Source organism: Fusarium tjaetaba (genome assembly GCF_013396195.1).
Source record: "Fusarium tjaetaba strain NRRL 66243 chromosome Unknown NRRL66243_c0000021, whole genome shotgun sequence".
In the NCBI taxonomy this organism is placed as follows: Eukaryota; Fungi; Ascomycota; class Sordariomycetes; order Hypocreales; family Nectriaceae; genus Fusarium; species Fusarium tjaetaba.
Genome location: NW_023501217.1, coordinates 95,970 through 112,371, shown reverse-complemented (window position 1 = coordinate 112,371; position 16,402 = coordinate 95,970). Strand labels below are relative to the sequence as shown.

Genomic DNA, 16,402 nt, shown 5'->3' with positions numbered 1-16,402 from the left:
TTCCTTGGTAGCGTGTCAGAAATGCCGCTTGCTTTGGACGCCGGTCGTCTTTCACGTGGCTGCTAGATCATCTCTAAGTTAGTAGACATATCAGATCATAAAGAGCAATTCGTATATTTCTTGTGTACCGTGGCTTAGCTGGAATTGTCGGGAGAGCGGACGGATAGGGGCGCAAGTGTGAGGTCAAGCACATACAACGTTGAGTCGAATCTTGTGAACCTACCCTGGACTGTCAAACATGATGGTATCCGGGTATTTCTTGCAAATGTCTATGTATTATTAATGCCCTTGGGTCCTTAATGGTCTCAGAGTACTGTCAATTAGTTATTAGTTACATGCTGGCGGTTATTGTTTCAATAGTTCACCATTCTTCTTCATACAATTAAGAACTCAAATGTACATCGGTCCTTGACATCAAAAGATCTCGAAGGTCGCACAAGCTGTCATTGTTGTATTCAGTCATACTATCCTCAATGCAACGTATTCTCAGGGCCGCGTGGAGTGTAACAGACTGAAACATTTCCAGATAAACCTGATCGTCAGGCACACAATAGTAAGCAAAGTCGAAATCCTTGGTGATACATGTGCAATGTTCGATAACCTCCATCCCACTACCCTAAGAAACCTTAGGACCTTTTTCTAGATGATGGAAAGACTTGGTAAGTTTAGGAAGCTTTAGGCCACTTGATTTCAATAGCGTCATTCAATATCAGAGGTTGTTCTCCCTGATGCACATGCCATTGACTAACAAAGCCGCCAGACTGCACAGAGACGAGTTGTTATATGTTAAAAAATATCTTCATAAATTTGTATAAACTAGATTTAGCAACAAGCTTGCATGCATCCCGCCTATGAATACAAAAATCCCAGACGCCTAATATTTGCCAGAGCCCTTCTTTTTTGGGGGCATATGGGGTACTACAAAAAATAAATCGCACAAGAGTCATCGCCGCGTCACCACAGTTACATCAGTACATTCGAACCTAAGGCTCAAGAGTAACCTCCTGGCCCTTGACGCGGCCAATGACCTGCTGGGGCGCGTACTTGGGGATGACCTCGTCGTCGTGCAGCATCTCGAACTCCTCGGTCGCGTCGCGGCCCATGAAGTTCAGGATGGCCTGTACGCCGCCGGGGTGCTCCTCGAGCCAGTTGCTGAGGTCCATGACGACGCCCTTGACTACGACCCAGACGTTGTCCTTGGTGTTGTGCTTGGCGATCTCCTCCATGGTGAACTCCTTCTCGGGAACCTTGAAGGCCTTGGGGTCGTTGGGCTTAGCGGCCTTGGCACCGTCGTCCTTGGTAGGGTTGGGACCAGCGGAGGCGGTGGCATGCTCGTCAACCTTTGAAGGAGCACCGGAGCCTGAGGGAGCGGCGCCGGGAGCACCCCATGAGACGGTCACCTGGTTGGGGACTGAAGGGTCGAGGTGCAGAGAAATCTGGCCAACACGCTCAGCAGCGCTGCCGACACCGCCCTTGAGAGCGTTCTGGAAGAGGTAGTTGCTGGCAGTGTCACCAGCAACACGGCCGTAGACGACACAGCCAAGAAGAGAAGAACCACCAAGACGGTTGGCACCGTGGACACCACCAGCCAACTCACCACAGGCGTAGAGACCCTCGAAGGGCTGCTTCTCCTGGTTGAGGACCTGAGCCTTGTCGTTGATCTCAATACCACCCATGGTGAAGTGGAGAACGGGCTCCATGACGGCAACGTGGAAGTCATCGTCAACGTTGACGGGCAAGTTGTGGAAGAACTTCTTGCCCCAGGGGTCCTTCTGCTTGCCATCGGCAATGTCATTGTAGGTAGAGAAGGTCTTCTGGAGGTGCTCAGGAGTGCAGCCAATCTCCTTGGCGAGCTCCTTGCCGGTCATCTTCTTCATGAGACCACGGCCAGAGTAGTGACGGGTGTGGAAGTCAAGGACCTTGGAGGCCTTGGAGTTGAGGATAAGGCGGATGGGGAACTTGTTCTTCTTCTTCTCCTCCCACATCATGCCGGAGACGTAGTCACGGTGACCGAGCTCATCACAGAATCGGTCACCATCGGCGTTGAGAAGGAGACCACCCTCACCACGGAGAGCCTCAGCAGCAAGGAACTTCCACTTGGAGCCGGGGTCCTTGGGGTCGACGAGACCTGTGGGGTGGACCTGGACCTTGTCCATGTCAATGCCGTTACCGCCAATGGCCATGACCATCTTCTGACCGTCACCAGTAGCGTGTGTGCCGTTTGTGGTGGCAAGGCCATAGGTATCAGGTCGGTGCTTCTTGAGCAGAGAAGAGTCAGAGAAATCAGCGGCGTAGCCACCAGTAGCGAGGACAACGGGACCGTCAATGGAGACGATCTCACCGTTGTACTCGTACTTGACACCAGTGATCTTGTTACCCTCCTTGTTAAGCTCGGTGACGCGGGCCTTCTTGACGATCTCGACACGGCCGGGTTCGCTCTCGGCAAGCTCCTCAAGGCGCTGCATCAGGGCGTATGTGATGGCCATACCAGGGAACTTGGCATCGTGGCCTCGGTGGGTTCGGGGCTGGGAGTGACCACTGTGATGATTGTCAGCTTCTTGTTCCGATGCGTCGGAATGCGAATTGAACATACCCGAGACGAGAAACGAGGGTGAGATCGAGGTTGAACTCATCCTGAAGCCACTCGACGGCAGAAGCGGACTTGTAGGTAAGGACCTTGATGAGGTCGGGTCTAGCCTTGTCACGGGCAGACTTGAGGGTATCATCGTAGAACTGCTTCACGCTGTCGGGAATACCAGTCTCAACCTGTGTCCTTGTGAGGGCACCGTTAATACCGGAAGTAGCCTTGGTAGAGTTTCCACCGAAGAAGCCTGCAGAAAGCGGATGTCAGCGAATGTTGCGGTCTAACAAGTGCAAGCGCTTCAATGCGCTCGCTGGGTCAGTGAGATTCCGAAGTGACGTACCCTGCTTGTCGAGGACAACGACGTTGCCGCCAGCCAAGTAAATGGTGTGCGCAGCAGACAGACCAGACACTGAAGGAGAGAGGTTAGAATCGTCGCAACACACGGCGCAAAGCCTCCGAGAGGCGAATTAGTGTCAACTTACGGCCACCGCCAACGACAATCACTCTAGGAGCCATTATTGCGTGTGTGTGTTTTGGTATGTGAGTATAATGGAAAAGGGTATGAAGAAGACACGGCAGACTCCCACGCAAGAATACAAGAGAAACAGGGAGATAAGATGGATGGTCTTGGGAGGATGGGGAATAAGAATACAAGATCAAATAGAAAAAAGTCGGAGGAAGAGGAGAAGATCAAGGGACAAGTTCTTATTTAGTAGGTACTGTATGCGATCGAATGGAAAGGACGCCAACAAGGCCGAGGGCGAAAGTCAAGCACCGAACCGAAAGATGAGGAACCCCAGTCCCAGTTGGTTAGTGCATGCCGAGGTCAAACTCGAACCATGAATGAATGATGAGATGAGGCGCGTGCAAAAAAAAGGGCGGCCCCAGCATACGCCGCCTGGGTCATCAACGAGGTTCAAGTACTTGTTTTACCACAAAACCGCACATAATTCTCTATTATCATTTGATCTAATAAAGTATATATCCTTTAATTCTCTTTTCTTCTATTAGATAATACTTTTTATTTTAAATATCTGTTGGCCTCTCTGTTCATGACTGTCGCTAACATTGACTTGAGACCTGCAGCAAATCAGATGCCACCATTTTCTCAGCATAACAGGGCCAAGGCCTAGGATTGCTCCCCGGAAGCGGCAGCAATGCCCACTGAGACTTAGCGTCAGCTCCCTGTATCCACCCCCGCTACAGTTAGAATTTGGGGACGGGATTGGGGGAGGTGCATCAGCTTCCATCAGTTGACTTTCATATGAACGTTTACTCGTCTATTGAGGTGTAATACTCTGTAAACCTACAGTATCTCGCCAATTGAGGGGCCTATAGACTCTAATCCACATTCTCTCCCCAACAAGTATCACCTTCGGCTCAGTTACTCGCTGCCCTCGCCGTAAGCTACGCCGAAACACCGCATCGCATCGCATTTGTCTACCAGGCGACCGGGCAACCCACCGACAATGGCCTCTCTCGCGACTGATGTGCCGAGGCTCCGCTTCTGAGGACGTGGGGAAAGCTACGGATACAGCATCTCAGGCTAAGCTGTTAACTAAGTCGACACTACGAGACATGGAAGTGTTGTGATTCCGGGGTTCCGTGGTTCCGAATTGTCTAGGTAATAAGGAGTCTATCGTGGGAGCATGATCATGTACGGATGTCGTATTATATCTCGTCTATTTATTTTATTATAACTCTCAGCATGTGAAAAAACAATTCTCCTCATGCACTCTCCTCACTCATCATCGTTCTCCTCGTTTCTGACACCTGAGACTCATCCAATTATGTCTCTCTTCTCCAAACCCCACACAGCCGGACTTGTGACCGACCGCCTCGGCCAAGTAACCGGACACTCCACGGACACTCAAACATGAACTCGAACTGTACACGTGATCTGAACCGATCAATTCCTCCTCTTGAGTTCAAATAAAACCATCAGACTTTCACATGCCATCTCCTCCAAAAAAGCACATGAATCGTCTGCATAACTGAAACCCTCCTGCATCTTGTCCATGACGCCGTCTTCCCCACGTTCATGACTAGAGATCCAGTGACAGGCATTCATCCTCAGGCTTGTGACAGTTTGATCTGGTCAGCTGTCTTCCTTTTCGACGTCGCTCATTCGCTTACTGTTCTCTAAAAAGCACGTGAAAGTCTCGCCTCCATTCTTCCTCTGGGGATTGAAGTCCTCCTTGGGCTTAAGTTTTCCCCAGATTATCTTACACGTGCATCATCTGACCCCGGAAATTGTCTGAGCCTCCGCCACTTCTGCTCTTCCATTTGTCTAGAGTCTCTGCCGTCTTACTGAAACCTGGGGGCTGACTTAGCGAGCTTTCACATGTGAATTTCAGTACCGAAGGGTCAATGGAACTCAGAGTCCGAGTCGAATCAGGCTGATTGTGGCCTGCAGTCTCGACGGGTCTTCTGTTGCCTCGCTGATCCCTTTTCATCTTTTTGAGAGGGACGCCTCATGCAGGGTTCAATCTCAAAGCCAATGACGTAGGTGACCTATCCCTGAATCTCTACTACCGGGTAAGAGAAGCGCTATGTATTCAACGGCTTGAGGTACACAGTTTATATCATGCGAACAGAGTTCTCTTTGATTGGAACCTGTATCAAACTTGAGTATTTATGGCTCTAGTGTACTCATTGCATTGAAGATATAGCGTATCTCAATGCATGGTGGGTTAACCGTTGTCAAAACGGTTGAAAGATTCTACGTTCATAGGATAGACTGTGAGCAAGTGCAAAAGCAAGAACATCTTACAGAGTATTTCATAAAAAATAGCGAGGCCAGTTGAAGATTAAGTCAGCCTGAATAGACTGCAACGTATGCTATTTTAAAGAAAGGCAACTCTGGCTCCCGTTGAAAACTCTAGGATGATTCTTCTTGATGGCTCACAACGATAATGCGCAAACGGGTTCTCAGGTACCATATTGTACCAACACCATACCTAAACATAGGCTGAGCCACTGTTATAATTGTACGCTATAGATCAGATTCCTTGAGAATGCACCAGACATGCGGCGCAACTTTCTGGTGTAAGTCATTGATAACGATCCCGTGACCAATCACGTTACCCCCAACATGCAAATCCCCTCATGACGTACATACCATCAAACCTCAACCAAACCTAAACCTGCATCAACATCCCTATTCACAATGAAACCTCTTATCGCCCTAACAGCTCTATTCAGCGTAACAACCGCCTCACAGTCTCCCCTCCGCGATAATCAAATGCCCCTCCCCAAACCTCCCATCCCTCTAAAAGGCCATCTCCCTCTAATGTCTCCCGACCAACCCTCCGTCCAGCCCTCCGTCGCCCTCGGCGACATCCTAGGCTCCAACCGCGGCCTAACATCGTTCTCATCCTTCGCGCGCATGCAGCCCTCCACCGATACAAGACTCAGCGATCTTTCAACGAATACCACTGTTCTTGCGCCGCTGAACTCAGCGGTTGATGCGCTGCCGCGCAAACCGTGGGAACAACCCGCTGATTACAATACTTTTGGCGCTGATGCGTATGAGGGTGATGGAGGGCAGGATAGGGCGAGGGAGAATATGAGGCGGTTTGTGGAGGCGCATCTTGTGCCTGTTAGTCCGTGGGAGAAGGGGGAGAAGAGTAAGACGCTTGGGGGGAAGGAGGTTTGGTGGGAGGTTAAGGAGGGACGGAGGGTTATTATGCCTGATGAGGTTGAGGTTGAGAAGGTTGCTAGTCAGGTTGGGAATGGAGAACTGGTAAGTTTGTTAAGATCATGATGGGAGAAAATGCTAACTTGAGATACAGTGGATTCTCAAAGGAGTTTTGAACTACGCCTAGACAGACAGCGTTGGCGGGTACAGACAGATACACGAATAATGATAGATTAATGATTATGCAAGCTTGGATACAGCTAGATACTTTACGCAAGATTTCGGGATACTTTCTTACGGGCAGTGACACTTAGGATAATACACGAGGTTCAGAGACATCGCTGTGCATCGGTCTGCTATTCATCCAGTATATTGATTAGGTCAACATGTTCGTCGCCGGTATCATCTATCCGAACTCCCAGAAACAACACCCTCCGAAACAGACATAGATTACAATAAGGACTATACCTCCAGAACAAACTCCCTCCACTTTTTCGTCATGCAGGCTATTCTGCACATTTCGCTCCAAACTCTGCAAGCTACCCATATACTCAAGGGTCTCACAAGCCAGGTATAATATTCAAGATGAAAGGAATACAGGCAAAATCTGCCTCAAAACAAGAGACTGCAAGGCCGTAAACAGGACGCTGGCCGGTACTGATGACGTTCTATGACTGGCATGCAGGGGCCAGCCTATGATGCCCTGTCGATTGAAGCGTATAGCAAAAAGCACTTTTGTATGAGAACAATTTCCCACAAGCGTTACTCCTCAACCTTCAACCGCTTTGGTTCTGACTCATCCGCAGGATCGCTCTGCGTTGTGGCTCCTGGCTCAGGAGTCTTTCGTTTTGTTGCAGTAGAATTGCTTGGAGCTACACTCAAGTTTTGACCCAAGCTCCCATTGGCACCAGGCAGAGGATCTCTGTCCTTAGAAGCGCTCGAGTTTGCATTTGGTGTCGTGTTCAGGTCGTCTCTGAGGAAACTAGGACCTGAACCGACAACTGGCGTTGCAAAGTTCAGCGGACTTGGTAGTGTGTTACTGTCACCTCCCCGGAAGTTCCAGTCGGGATAGAAGCTACTAGGGCTCGGAAGGAGTTCATTTGTCAAGAAACGTGATGGCAAGGCAGAGACAGGAGTATCACCATTCACATTCTGCTGAGGAGGCGGCCGGGCAAAAGGATTTGGCGGACCAGTAGCACCTGCGGACAATATTGCTGACGCGGACGGAGAGGGAGGAGGAAGCACAAGTGACGACTGAGAGTTGTGGCGCTGAGGCGCCTGGGTTGTAGTTTCTGTGGCGACCCGCGGCGAGTTTGACTCTGCCGTTCGTGCGCTACCGCCGCCTTCAGATCCGCCATCCGGAATCTGCACCGTTAAGCGAGGGCCACGAGGTCGAGCTCCTCCGGGACCGCCGGCCTTTGCACTGTTAGAACGCGACGGCGGAGTCAAAGTGGTTTCTGGTATTGACGACAGCGACACTGTTCGAGACTTCTCATCGGTCTGGGTACTGGCACGCTGTGGCAAATGGGGTGATGATTTGGGCCCATCCGCGGCCCGGTTCAATGCAGCCACATCAACTGACTGCGAACGGTTGGCGGCGTTTGCAGCATTAGCAGCGGCAGCGGCAGCAGCAGACTCTGATTTGTTCGACTCGGAAGTAAAAGATGCCAGATGCTGGGACAAAATAGACCGATTCTCTTCGATGGGAGTGAAGATACTGTGAGATTTTCGTTGAGGCAGCTTCTTGATGGCACTGTCCGTATTCAGTAATGGCGGCTGAGGGCGTTCTTGTGGCTCCGTCTTGGGTTCCACGGGAGGTGGTGGTGGAGGATCATGAAGTCGACGTTCAGGCTGGGGCGGCGGAGGTGACATTTGTGACATGTTCGGGGGAAGCTGTTGTTGAGGCGGTTGAGGCGATGGCGTTGGACGGACAGGAGCTTGGATTGGTTGTGACGGCGGTTGCGAACTGTAAGCGGGAGGCATCGGAGAGGGCATCGGGGACCTGCGGTCATCCATGTACGGTCCTGGTTGCTGCATGTGGCTAGGCTGTTGATGATAAGCATATTGGGGATGAGGACCATGTTGAGGTATTAGACCGGGAGGATGAGGCGAGTTGTAGATAGGCGGATTGGGCATATAGTTCATTGCGGGATGCGGAGGGCCGGGCGGAGGTGGTGGTTGGACCATGCCGGGACCCATGCGGCGCATATCCGTTCGAGATGCCGGTCGTGAGCCGATCGATGGTTGCGGAGTATGTTGTCGCTGGATAGGATGACCAGGATGCGCTTGGAATGGGCCGCCATTGCCAATAGGTGGTGATGCTGAAGGTGTATGATGTCGAATCTGTGGAAAAGGAGGTTGATGCTGTCCGTAAGCATGGGGAGGCATCATCTGGTTCTCGACAACTTCAGGACCATGGGGAGGGGTGCCGTCATTCTCCTCATCCTCGTCGTCATCGTTTCCGCCGTTGAAGTCGGAAGGACCTTTGTGTTCACTTGGGCCACCGTGCTATTGTCTATTAGCAAACAATACAGCGCGTCGTAGTCGCAGCCTGTGTTCGGAGGCGTTGCGACTACCTCCAGAAGTGGGACTCACGTATTGATATCGGTGGATAAGCTCTCGCATATCCGTTGATGAATATTCGTAAAGCTTCTTATTGTTGCCGAAAATGAAGACGGCGACATCGACAGAGCAGAGCACGGAAAGCTCATGAGCCTTCTTGAAAAGACCGCCCTTGCGCTTTAAGAAGGTGCTTTGTGCGCCAGTTAGTCGCGAACTTGAAGACCCCAAGATCTGGTGATCTGTAGCGGGTTTACTTACACAGAGCGATTCCTGTCATCTTTGATCGCCTTGATCTCAATCTTTCTTCGTCCCATGTTGAACGGTTGTGCGGTTCAAGTTGGAGAAATGTGTCGCGTTTCCACGCGGGGAAGCTCAACGGTCGCGGCCAAAGAGATGTGGAAGATGCCTGAGACGTTGGTAGTGGAGCAAGGTGGAATTGGAACTGGGTCGCGCAGATCGTCGCAAAGAAAAGGAGTCGACAGTTTGACGCGGAGAAAGTCGAGCCACGATGTTGTAGTCACGCCAAGTTAGAGTCAAGTTGAAGCGGTTGTAGTCGTGATCGTAAGCGAGAACAAAGAATAGTTTGAACGGCGTGGTAAAGTGGATGCTACCAAAGAACGCTTGAGGAAACGGAGAAATAAACCGAAAAAGTCGATGGATAAAGCCGAGAGAAGAGGAGCAGATTGTGTGAGATGACGGAAGCGGCTGTCGCGGTGGCCGTGGGAGGTTGTTTAAGAAGAAAAAAAGAGTGGGAGTGGGAGAGGATTTGATGAGGCAAGCGAAGGTGGTTTGGTTTGGCTTGCTCTGTTCTGCTCTGCGTTGCTTGGAGCTGGGACAAGCCGAAGTAGAAGTAACCTTTCAGTCAGTCGAAGGACCCCCAGGCCGTTGGCTGCCTTTGTAGCTTAGTGGCCGGCAGCTGGTGGAGGGGTACTTGGTGCAGTAGCGCGTCGACGGTATCTCTTCTTTAAGCTTGGCCTTTGGTGGTACCTCTTTTTTAGTCCCGAGGGGAGCGGGATAAGAGAGGGCACGGAGTGAGGCAGAGGATAAGTGACGCAGGCATGCGAGTCGCGTATATCATCAGGTGTGATGCGCAGACGAGATGAAATTTTGAGTTCACGAGAGCCGTTGCGACGAGGAGACTAGGTTTAGACGAGATCTGCCCTCAAGACCGTTGCGCGACGCGACGCGATAGCGATAGAAAAGTAAGATTTCAAGAGAGGGCTTGGGGGATATTTCCTGGCGCTTGCGCTTGCGCTTGGGAAAGGGGGCAAAGAGTGGGAAAAACGAGCGACCGTCAAGTTGAAGGTTTTGGGTCTTGGGGATCGATAAGACGTCGATGGGGCTGAATCTGGCGTCTGTGGTTGGGATGGGAATAGAATAGATGGATGGCTTCTAATAATAGACGGATCGTGTTCACTTTCACTCGTGCGTGCGGGTGCGGGATGGAGAAAGCGACGGGAGGGAAAAAAAGAAGGCAGCATGGAACCCGCACGAAAAACCTCCTTGCTTAGATAAGGCGAGCGTGATTGGATACAGGCCAGACGGGGCTCACCGTCATGGTGGGTTTTAGTGGAGTAGGGCCTGGACTGCGGCACTCGAGGCCCTGGAACGGTCCCCTAAAGAGGCGCCAACGTTCTGGGAGACAGACCAGGATGGGACGGGACAGCGGAGTGGAACTTGGACAGTCAGTGGAAGTGGAGGTCCAACCACCGACTTTTGGAAATAACATCATTGACTTGACATTTGTCGCACCACGTTGCTCTCTACCTGGGGCCTGTCGATGTCTTATCTTTTACAGTGCAGTTGAAGGTATATCAGGTATAATATTGTTCTTGGCAGACGGAAGAGTCTCGAGTTCAAGTCTCTTCTCGAACAAATAAGAAGCTCTCACATCGACCACCAACCTCCCATTACAGCTCTTATCGTCTTGAAACCACAAAAGCCCAGGCCATATCCCGGTTCAAGTCAACGGAAACAACACATCGACTAGAGCAAACGAGGCTAAGGCAACTCTTCCGGATATCGCTTCCTGTGTTTCATGCATCTTGACAGACAGGAAAGGAAGCTGAGCCTCTTTTGTTCCCACCCATTCCGCTGCAACGGCTTTCGTATTCCCACCATAGATTTTTGGCTGCTGCGTCTCTTAGCTCCAAGTTTGCCCTTGCGTCGATGATCATGGTCTGTTCTCTCCCACGAGTGGCTCTAAGCTTCGAGCTCTGTCCTATCGATCGACACTAATCATGAATCTAACGAGTTGAGTCAGTATAGATAGACTCGTTGAACACGTCCGTGAAGCTACTGACATTGGTAAAGCTATAGCTTATCTCCTCTAACTCCCTGTCTCGTCCCCATCCCCTCATGACATATGCCAGAGACCCTAGTTCCCAACCGTCATTTTCCAGCTTCTAAAAATACAATTATGCATAGCAGCCTCAGACCCGGGACCAGGTCATGCATCAACCATGCGGGCCAATTAGCCCAGCTCGTCAGGAGATTAACCCAGTTTATCAGTGGAGACACTATAATGGGGGCTAAATGTGCATCTTGAAATTTGCCCGCTTCTGAGACGTGAGAGGTCAACTGCACCACCAACAACTCATCACCTACGTATTTTAGACATCTTCACCGCATGCGACTCCATGGATACTCGGATCACTTCTTGTCACATCATTGTCAAGGATGCTAGTTGCAGAGTTAGTTGATTCTCCCTACCTCTGCTTCGTCTAGGGTTCTCCGGCAATGGCTATCCGCCTTGTCAAGCGTACGTAGCATCATGAAGTTCGGCAAACAAACAGGAACAAAGTTAATGTTTCAAATGATGTTATTAATAGCATAATGTCAGAAGAACTGTCGAACGCAGTCTAGGTAAATGCAATATCTTTCCTGTTGCCATGCCAGCCTTTTCCGTGAAGCAACAAGGATCCCAAACTCCATTTCAATGCCATCCACCTCTGGTTTCGTGAAGTTGTACCAGAGCTTCCATAATGTACAGCTCAATTCTCCCCCCGAAGCCTTTTTGAAGTAACTTAAAACCAAGAATATTAGTGCCATCACTTTCCTCCATGCTGGCAGTGAAGCCATATCAGCTAACCATTCTCAAAAGTCGACGTCATAGTTTTGGCTGATCGAGATCAAGCTCGCTCAGTAAAAGCAGTAATCGGGTTCAACTGGGTGATCCAGCAGTGCCTCCTGGAGCATTGTAGTTACCAAAGCCTCCGTGCTCAGCAGCGCCATTGTCCGCTTTCATCGTGCCGTTAAGCAGTGGACATAACCTTTGAGTAACAAGTTAGTAAAGAGTTTTGAAGAGACGTGTCAATCACAAAAGAAATGCTGTATGTGATGTGGTAGTCGTTGCACGAATTGGTCTTCTCAACGCCATCCACCTCCAGATCGCCACTTGGGCACTTTCCAGGCATTGCGGATGCGCTCAGCTTCACGTTGCGCACGCGCAATCTCTTGCTCGTAGGCTTTTCGCTCTTGGATGCGGCGCTTGAGTTCATCTTTGACTCTCTTCTGCTCAGCCTGTTCTTTGGCTTTGGCGGCTCGTTGCTCTTGGACTTGCCGGGCTTTGGCTTCACGCTCTTCTTGCTGCCGCTTGGCCTCCTCATCTTTCCGCTTGCGTTCCGCTTCTTTCTCTGCGGCTCGCCGCTCCTTTTGTAGTTGAATAGCGATTGCCTTGTCCTCGCGAGCCTTTTCTTCAGCACGCCTTTTGGCATCTCGTGCCTTGATTTTGTCGCATTGCTCCATGGCAAGTTGCAATTGGGACTTGCGTGAGCGACTGCGCTTCGCGTTGTCGGCCTCTAGAGGTGCACACCAATTGAACGACACAGGGGGAGGGGGAGAAACAAAGGCAAGTGATGATGGAGAATGGGGGCTCATACTTCTTGTTTGTCTTGATGTGGCCGACTTGGCCACAATTGGCACACTTGCGGGTTGTTCCAGTTGGGACTTTATCGCCATTGACACTGGGTGACCCAGCATCTCCTGTGCTGGCCTTTTGGTGGAGCTCTTTTTGTTGCTCCCGAGCCTGTCGTCGAGCTTTGTTCTTCTCGAGTCGTTCGAGCTCCTTCTTGATTCTGTGTTACTGTTAGTATAGATCATAACAACATGACTCGAGAAGAAGACATACCTAATGCCTGCAAGACGGTCATGGTCGGCATTGCCTGTAGGACGGGAGCTGTAGATGCTGTTGAAAGATACACGTAAGCCGGTGCTCTAAACTCCAATCCAGTAATGTCATTTCTTGAGCCAGGGGTGCCGACTCCGTAAGTTCGTCGACGTTTTCTTGTCACCACTCCCCTGCTCTGTGGTTGCTGAACTGCCTGGCGCGAGTTGGGTGGGTGCACGTACTCTCTCATCTCAAGATCCGCCTCTGTTCGCCGCTTCATATACTGCGAAATCACAACCGGATCGTGAACGACTTCGACTCGGTCTTGCATGCTGCCATCGGGCATTCGGATCTCTCGGGTTATGCGAATAGCGCGTCGTTGCTGTCGACTTGCCGAAGTCAAACCACTAATTTGGCTGGTACCGTCGTCGAACTGGGCTGGAGTCATTGCTGACTGAACGTTGAATCTGTCATCTTCATCTTCTGTTACTGCAACATCTTTGTCGTCATGCTCTTGACCATCTGAGAGTGTAGACTTTTGCTTCTCCCAAATTTCTCGAATACCTTCCTCGTACATTGCTTGCTGCTTTTTGACATTATAGGCGTGGCCACCATTAGCTCGCTTTTCACGCTCCATAGCATCTGCAGATGTAGCAAGCGGTCCCTGAACTGCCTCGATATATCCGCCCTTCATGGAGGTTCGAATGAAGGAGAAGCCAAGACCATGGCCTGTTGGGTCTCCTTCACCATGAAGTTGAAGCATGGCCTTTTGGGCACATGCATCGATGAAGGCCTTGGTTGTCTTCCATGGGGCCATCTTGTCCGCGAGAGTTTCTTCTTGCTTCTCTTGCTGCTTTTTGGCGCCCTTGGTGATCTTGCTGCCTTCATCCTCAGCCTCGTCGTCGTCCCCATCTGCATCGTTGTTCTGAACATCTTCCTCAAGGGAAGCATTTCGAGGGTCGTATCCGGCGTCCTCAAGCTCCTTGATACCAAGTTGCATAGCATCAAGTAGACAAACCTCTTCCGGCTTGATCATGGATCGGATCGTGCTCTCATCAGGCAGTATTTCGCCAGGTTTCAGTCGCCACATGCCCTTCTCGCCGCTCTCCCTGTCGTACTGCAGAAATTCTTTGAGTTTTTGGCGATTTTGAGTATCAGTTGAGTCGGCAATATGCTTGGTGATGTCGGACAGTTGACAGTTGTCGGTATCGCTATGTCTTATCATGCGAAATGCGAGCATCTTCATCCTGTTCTTCGAGGCGTTCGTGACCTTGCGACTATGTGGTCCTGGAACCTCGACCGAAGGGAATTGCTGACCGACGACATAAAGATGATCGATCTTGTGCAGATACCACCTTGAACCATGTTCGCCAGTAGTGCTGCGCACAACCAAGAAGTCACTACCTCTTGGGTTATGCTTGAAGACTGGAGCTCGGTACATTTCGTTGTGCAATGTTGGCACAGTCTCACCAGGGTCAACAGTGCCGAAAAGAGAGAAGGGGGATCGATCTTCAGGAAGAAGCATGCGGTACTCTCCAAGTTCTTGTTTCGGGAGTTGCTCATCTTCGTTTGTGTCTTTCCGGCGATAGTAGTTAATCAAGCGGTTGCCCATACCGAAGCTGCTGAGCACTCGTGGACGTTGTTCACAGTATTCGTAGAGAACAGCCGTTGAGTTGTCGTTAATACTCAAATCCTTGGACTTGAGGAAGACTTCGTGCGCTTTGCCCTTCATCTGCTTTCGCTTCTGGTGTGCAGGCTTGTCAAACTTGATGATATGACCAGCAAACTTCTTGTACCTGAAACGAGGGCGATGATACTCATCTGTCGTACCACCGAGCTTAACCTTGTAGTACGGCCATGAGAGCTTGATAGCGGGCATACTGTGCTCGACAGAAATGTTGCCGAGTGTAGCGCGGACCTTGCTTTGGTGGTTTTCCTTCAAAGCCTCGTATGCCTCGTCGTTCGAGATGTTGAAACGATTGGAGACATCGCGGCCGAGGTTGCCGTTCGCCATGCGCTTTAGCTTGTTGTCTGTGCGGGGCCGCTTTGCATTTCGTTGGGTTTCTTGAGTTTCGATAAGGAGGTAAGGATCGCTCATATCCAGTTGCACCCTCTTGGCACCTCTGCGTGTGGCGTCTTCGAAGTTGTCGAAGGAGGGGGCAGCATAGCGGGGAATTTCTGGTAGACCAAGTTTGACTGTCTTGCGTTTCTTCGGGCGTGGTGGACCTTCGTCGCCAAGGTCCATCAAGAATTCAGCATCCCATTCATCATCCTGCTCTTCAAATACGCGCTTCCGTGCTTGCTGTTCTTGCTGCTCGGCGGCTTGTCGGGCCTTGAAATCAGCTTCGATAGCCTCAATGCTGGCACCCCAGTCTTCGCAGGCAAGCTCAATATCACGTAGGGTGAAGCCAGCAACCGTTTCGGAATCGGATTCTTGATCGAGGTCAAACTGGACATTATCTTCGGCTTGATCTTCCTGGTCCATGCCACAGTACACCAAACCTCTCTCCTCGCCCTGCCTAGGTTTGCGGGTGATGGTTGCAGTGCCTGGGATACGGAACAGCTTCTCTTGATCGGGAGCGAGTTCGAGTGTAAGTTTGCTGGTGACGAGCTGCTTGGGCTTTTTGACGGGTTTCTTCTCCTTCCAAGTCGCCTTCTTCGCTGGCAGGAGTTCGCTCCATGTCAAGATGTGCCCCTTCTTGAAAGCAGGCCATGTAGCTTTTAAGAGGTCCTCGACGGTCTCAGCGGGTGCGGGAATATCATGATCCTGATTATCGAGATGTGGTTCGGGGTCGAAGTTGATGCCGGGGAAGCTTAGACTCGCATCGAGAGGTTGGGTGTCGTCGGTGGTATCGGCATCGCGAATCTGAGGTGCTGGGGAAGATGGACCTAGAATTGGATCTGGGGAAGATCCCTCTCCGAAGAGGTCGTCGGGATCATGACTGGTTCCGCCATCGTCCGTGAGGCCAGGCATCTCCATAGAAACGCCAGCGCTGGGCTCCTCCTCGTCTGGTAAATCATCATCACTAATATCTTCGTAATCCTCTGCATCGTCCGCCTTGCCAGACTGATCGAATTCGGCATTGTCGAGAATGATGCCACCTCCGTTGTTTTGCGAATCTCCCAGTAGCTTCGCGATTTCTCGATCGTCGGCGGCGTCCTGGGCCTTCCAGGCGTTCTCGTCAAAGGACGAGAAATCGTTCTCCTCAGCCATGATCGCGGTGTCGCAATCGTGAAATCAGATCACTAAGAGGCCGCGGAAGTGTCGTTATTCTTATATCATAATTTTATCGCGTCGCTGGTGATCGGCCGTCTCTCGGCTAGTCGTGGCTGTCGGGTGAAGATAAAAGGGAGGGAATTCGTGTTTGGGTTGAGCTGAGTTGTTCACGGTTGCGTTCTCCATGAAAGATGCCCGGGAGCCTGAGATTGAGCGCGGAGTCAGCCAATCAACGTCGAGATAGGATGGAGGATGCTGAAAGGCCAGTGCTTGGATTTCGAGGTGGGGCGG

At 51.0% G+C, this 16,402-nt stretch overlaps 4 protein-coding genes across 4 annotated transcripts; 1 reads left to right on the top strand and 3 right to left on the bottom strand.

The window, feature by feature from the left end:
- Positions 1-983: 983 nt before the first annotated feature.
- On the bottom strand, positions 984-3,100 carry FTJAE_908 (flavocytochrome c; the record flags this gene model as incomplete). Its single annotated transcript, XM_037355963.1, has 4 exons — positions 984-2,538; positions 2,594-2,831; positions 2,925-2,993; positions 3,067-3,100. The coding sequence occupies 4 exons, from the start codon at positions 3,098-3,100 to the stop codon at positions 984-986; spliced, it is 1,896 nt and encodes a 631-aa protein (XP_037211938.1).
- Positions 3,101-5,753: 2,653 nt separating this feature from the next.
- On the top strand, positions 5,754-6,411 carry FTJAE_907 (FAS1 domain protein; the record flags this gene model as incomplete). The annotated part of the gene is made up of 2 exons (XM_037355952.1): positions 5,754-6,329; positions 6,379-6,411. The coding sequence occupies 2 exons, from the start codon at positions 5,754-5,756 to the stop codon at positions 6,409-6,411; spliced, it is 609 nt and encodes a 202-aa protein (XP_037211937.1).
- Positions 6,412-6,986: 575 nt separating this feature from the next.
- Positions 6,987-9,100, bottom strand: FTJAE_906 (MADS-box transcription factor; the record flags this gene model as incomplete). The annotated part of the gene is made up of 3 exons (XM_037355941.1): positions 6,987-8,732; positions 8,820-8,976; positions 9,045-9,100. 3 exons carry the CDS (start codon positions 9,098-9,100, stop codon positions 6,987-6,989), a joined length of 1,959 nt encoding a protein of 652 aa, XP_037211936.1.
- A 3,055-nt stretch (positions 9,101-12,155) lies between these two features.
- FTJAE_905 (transcription initiation factor TFIID subunit 1) lies at positions 12,156-16,108 on the bottom strand (the record flags this gene model as incomplete). Its single annotated transcript, XM_037355930.1, has 4 exons — positions 12,156-12,564; positions 12,668-12,862; positions 12,916-12,972; positions 13,137-16,108. 4 exons carry the CDS (start codon positions 16,106-16,108, stop codon positions 12,156-12,158), a joined length of 3,633 nt encoding a protein of 1,210 aa, XP_037211935.1.
- Between the last annotated feature and the right edge of the window lie 294 nt (positions 16,109-16,402).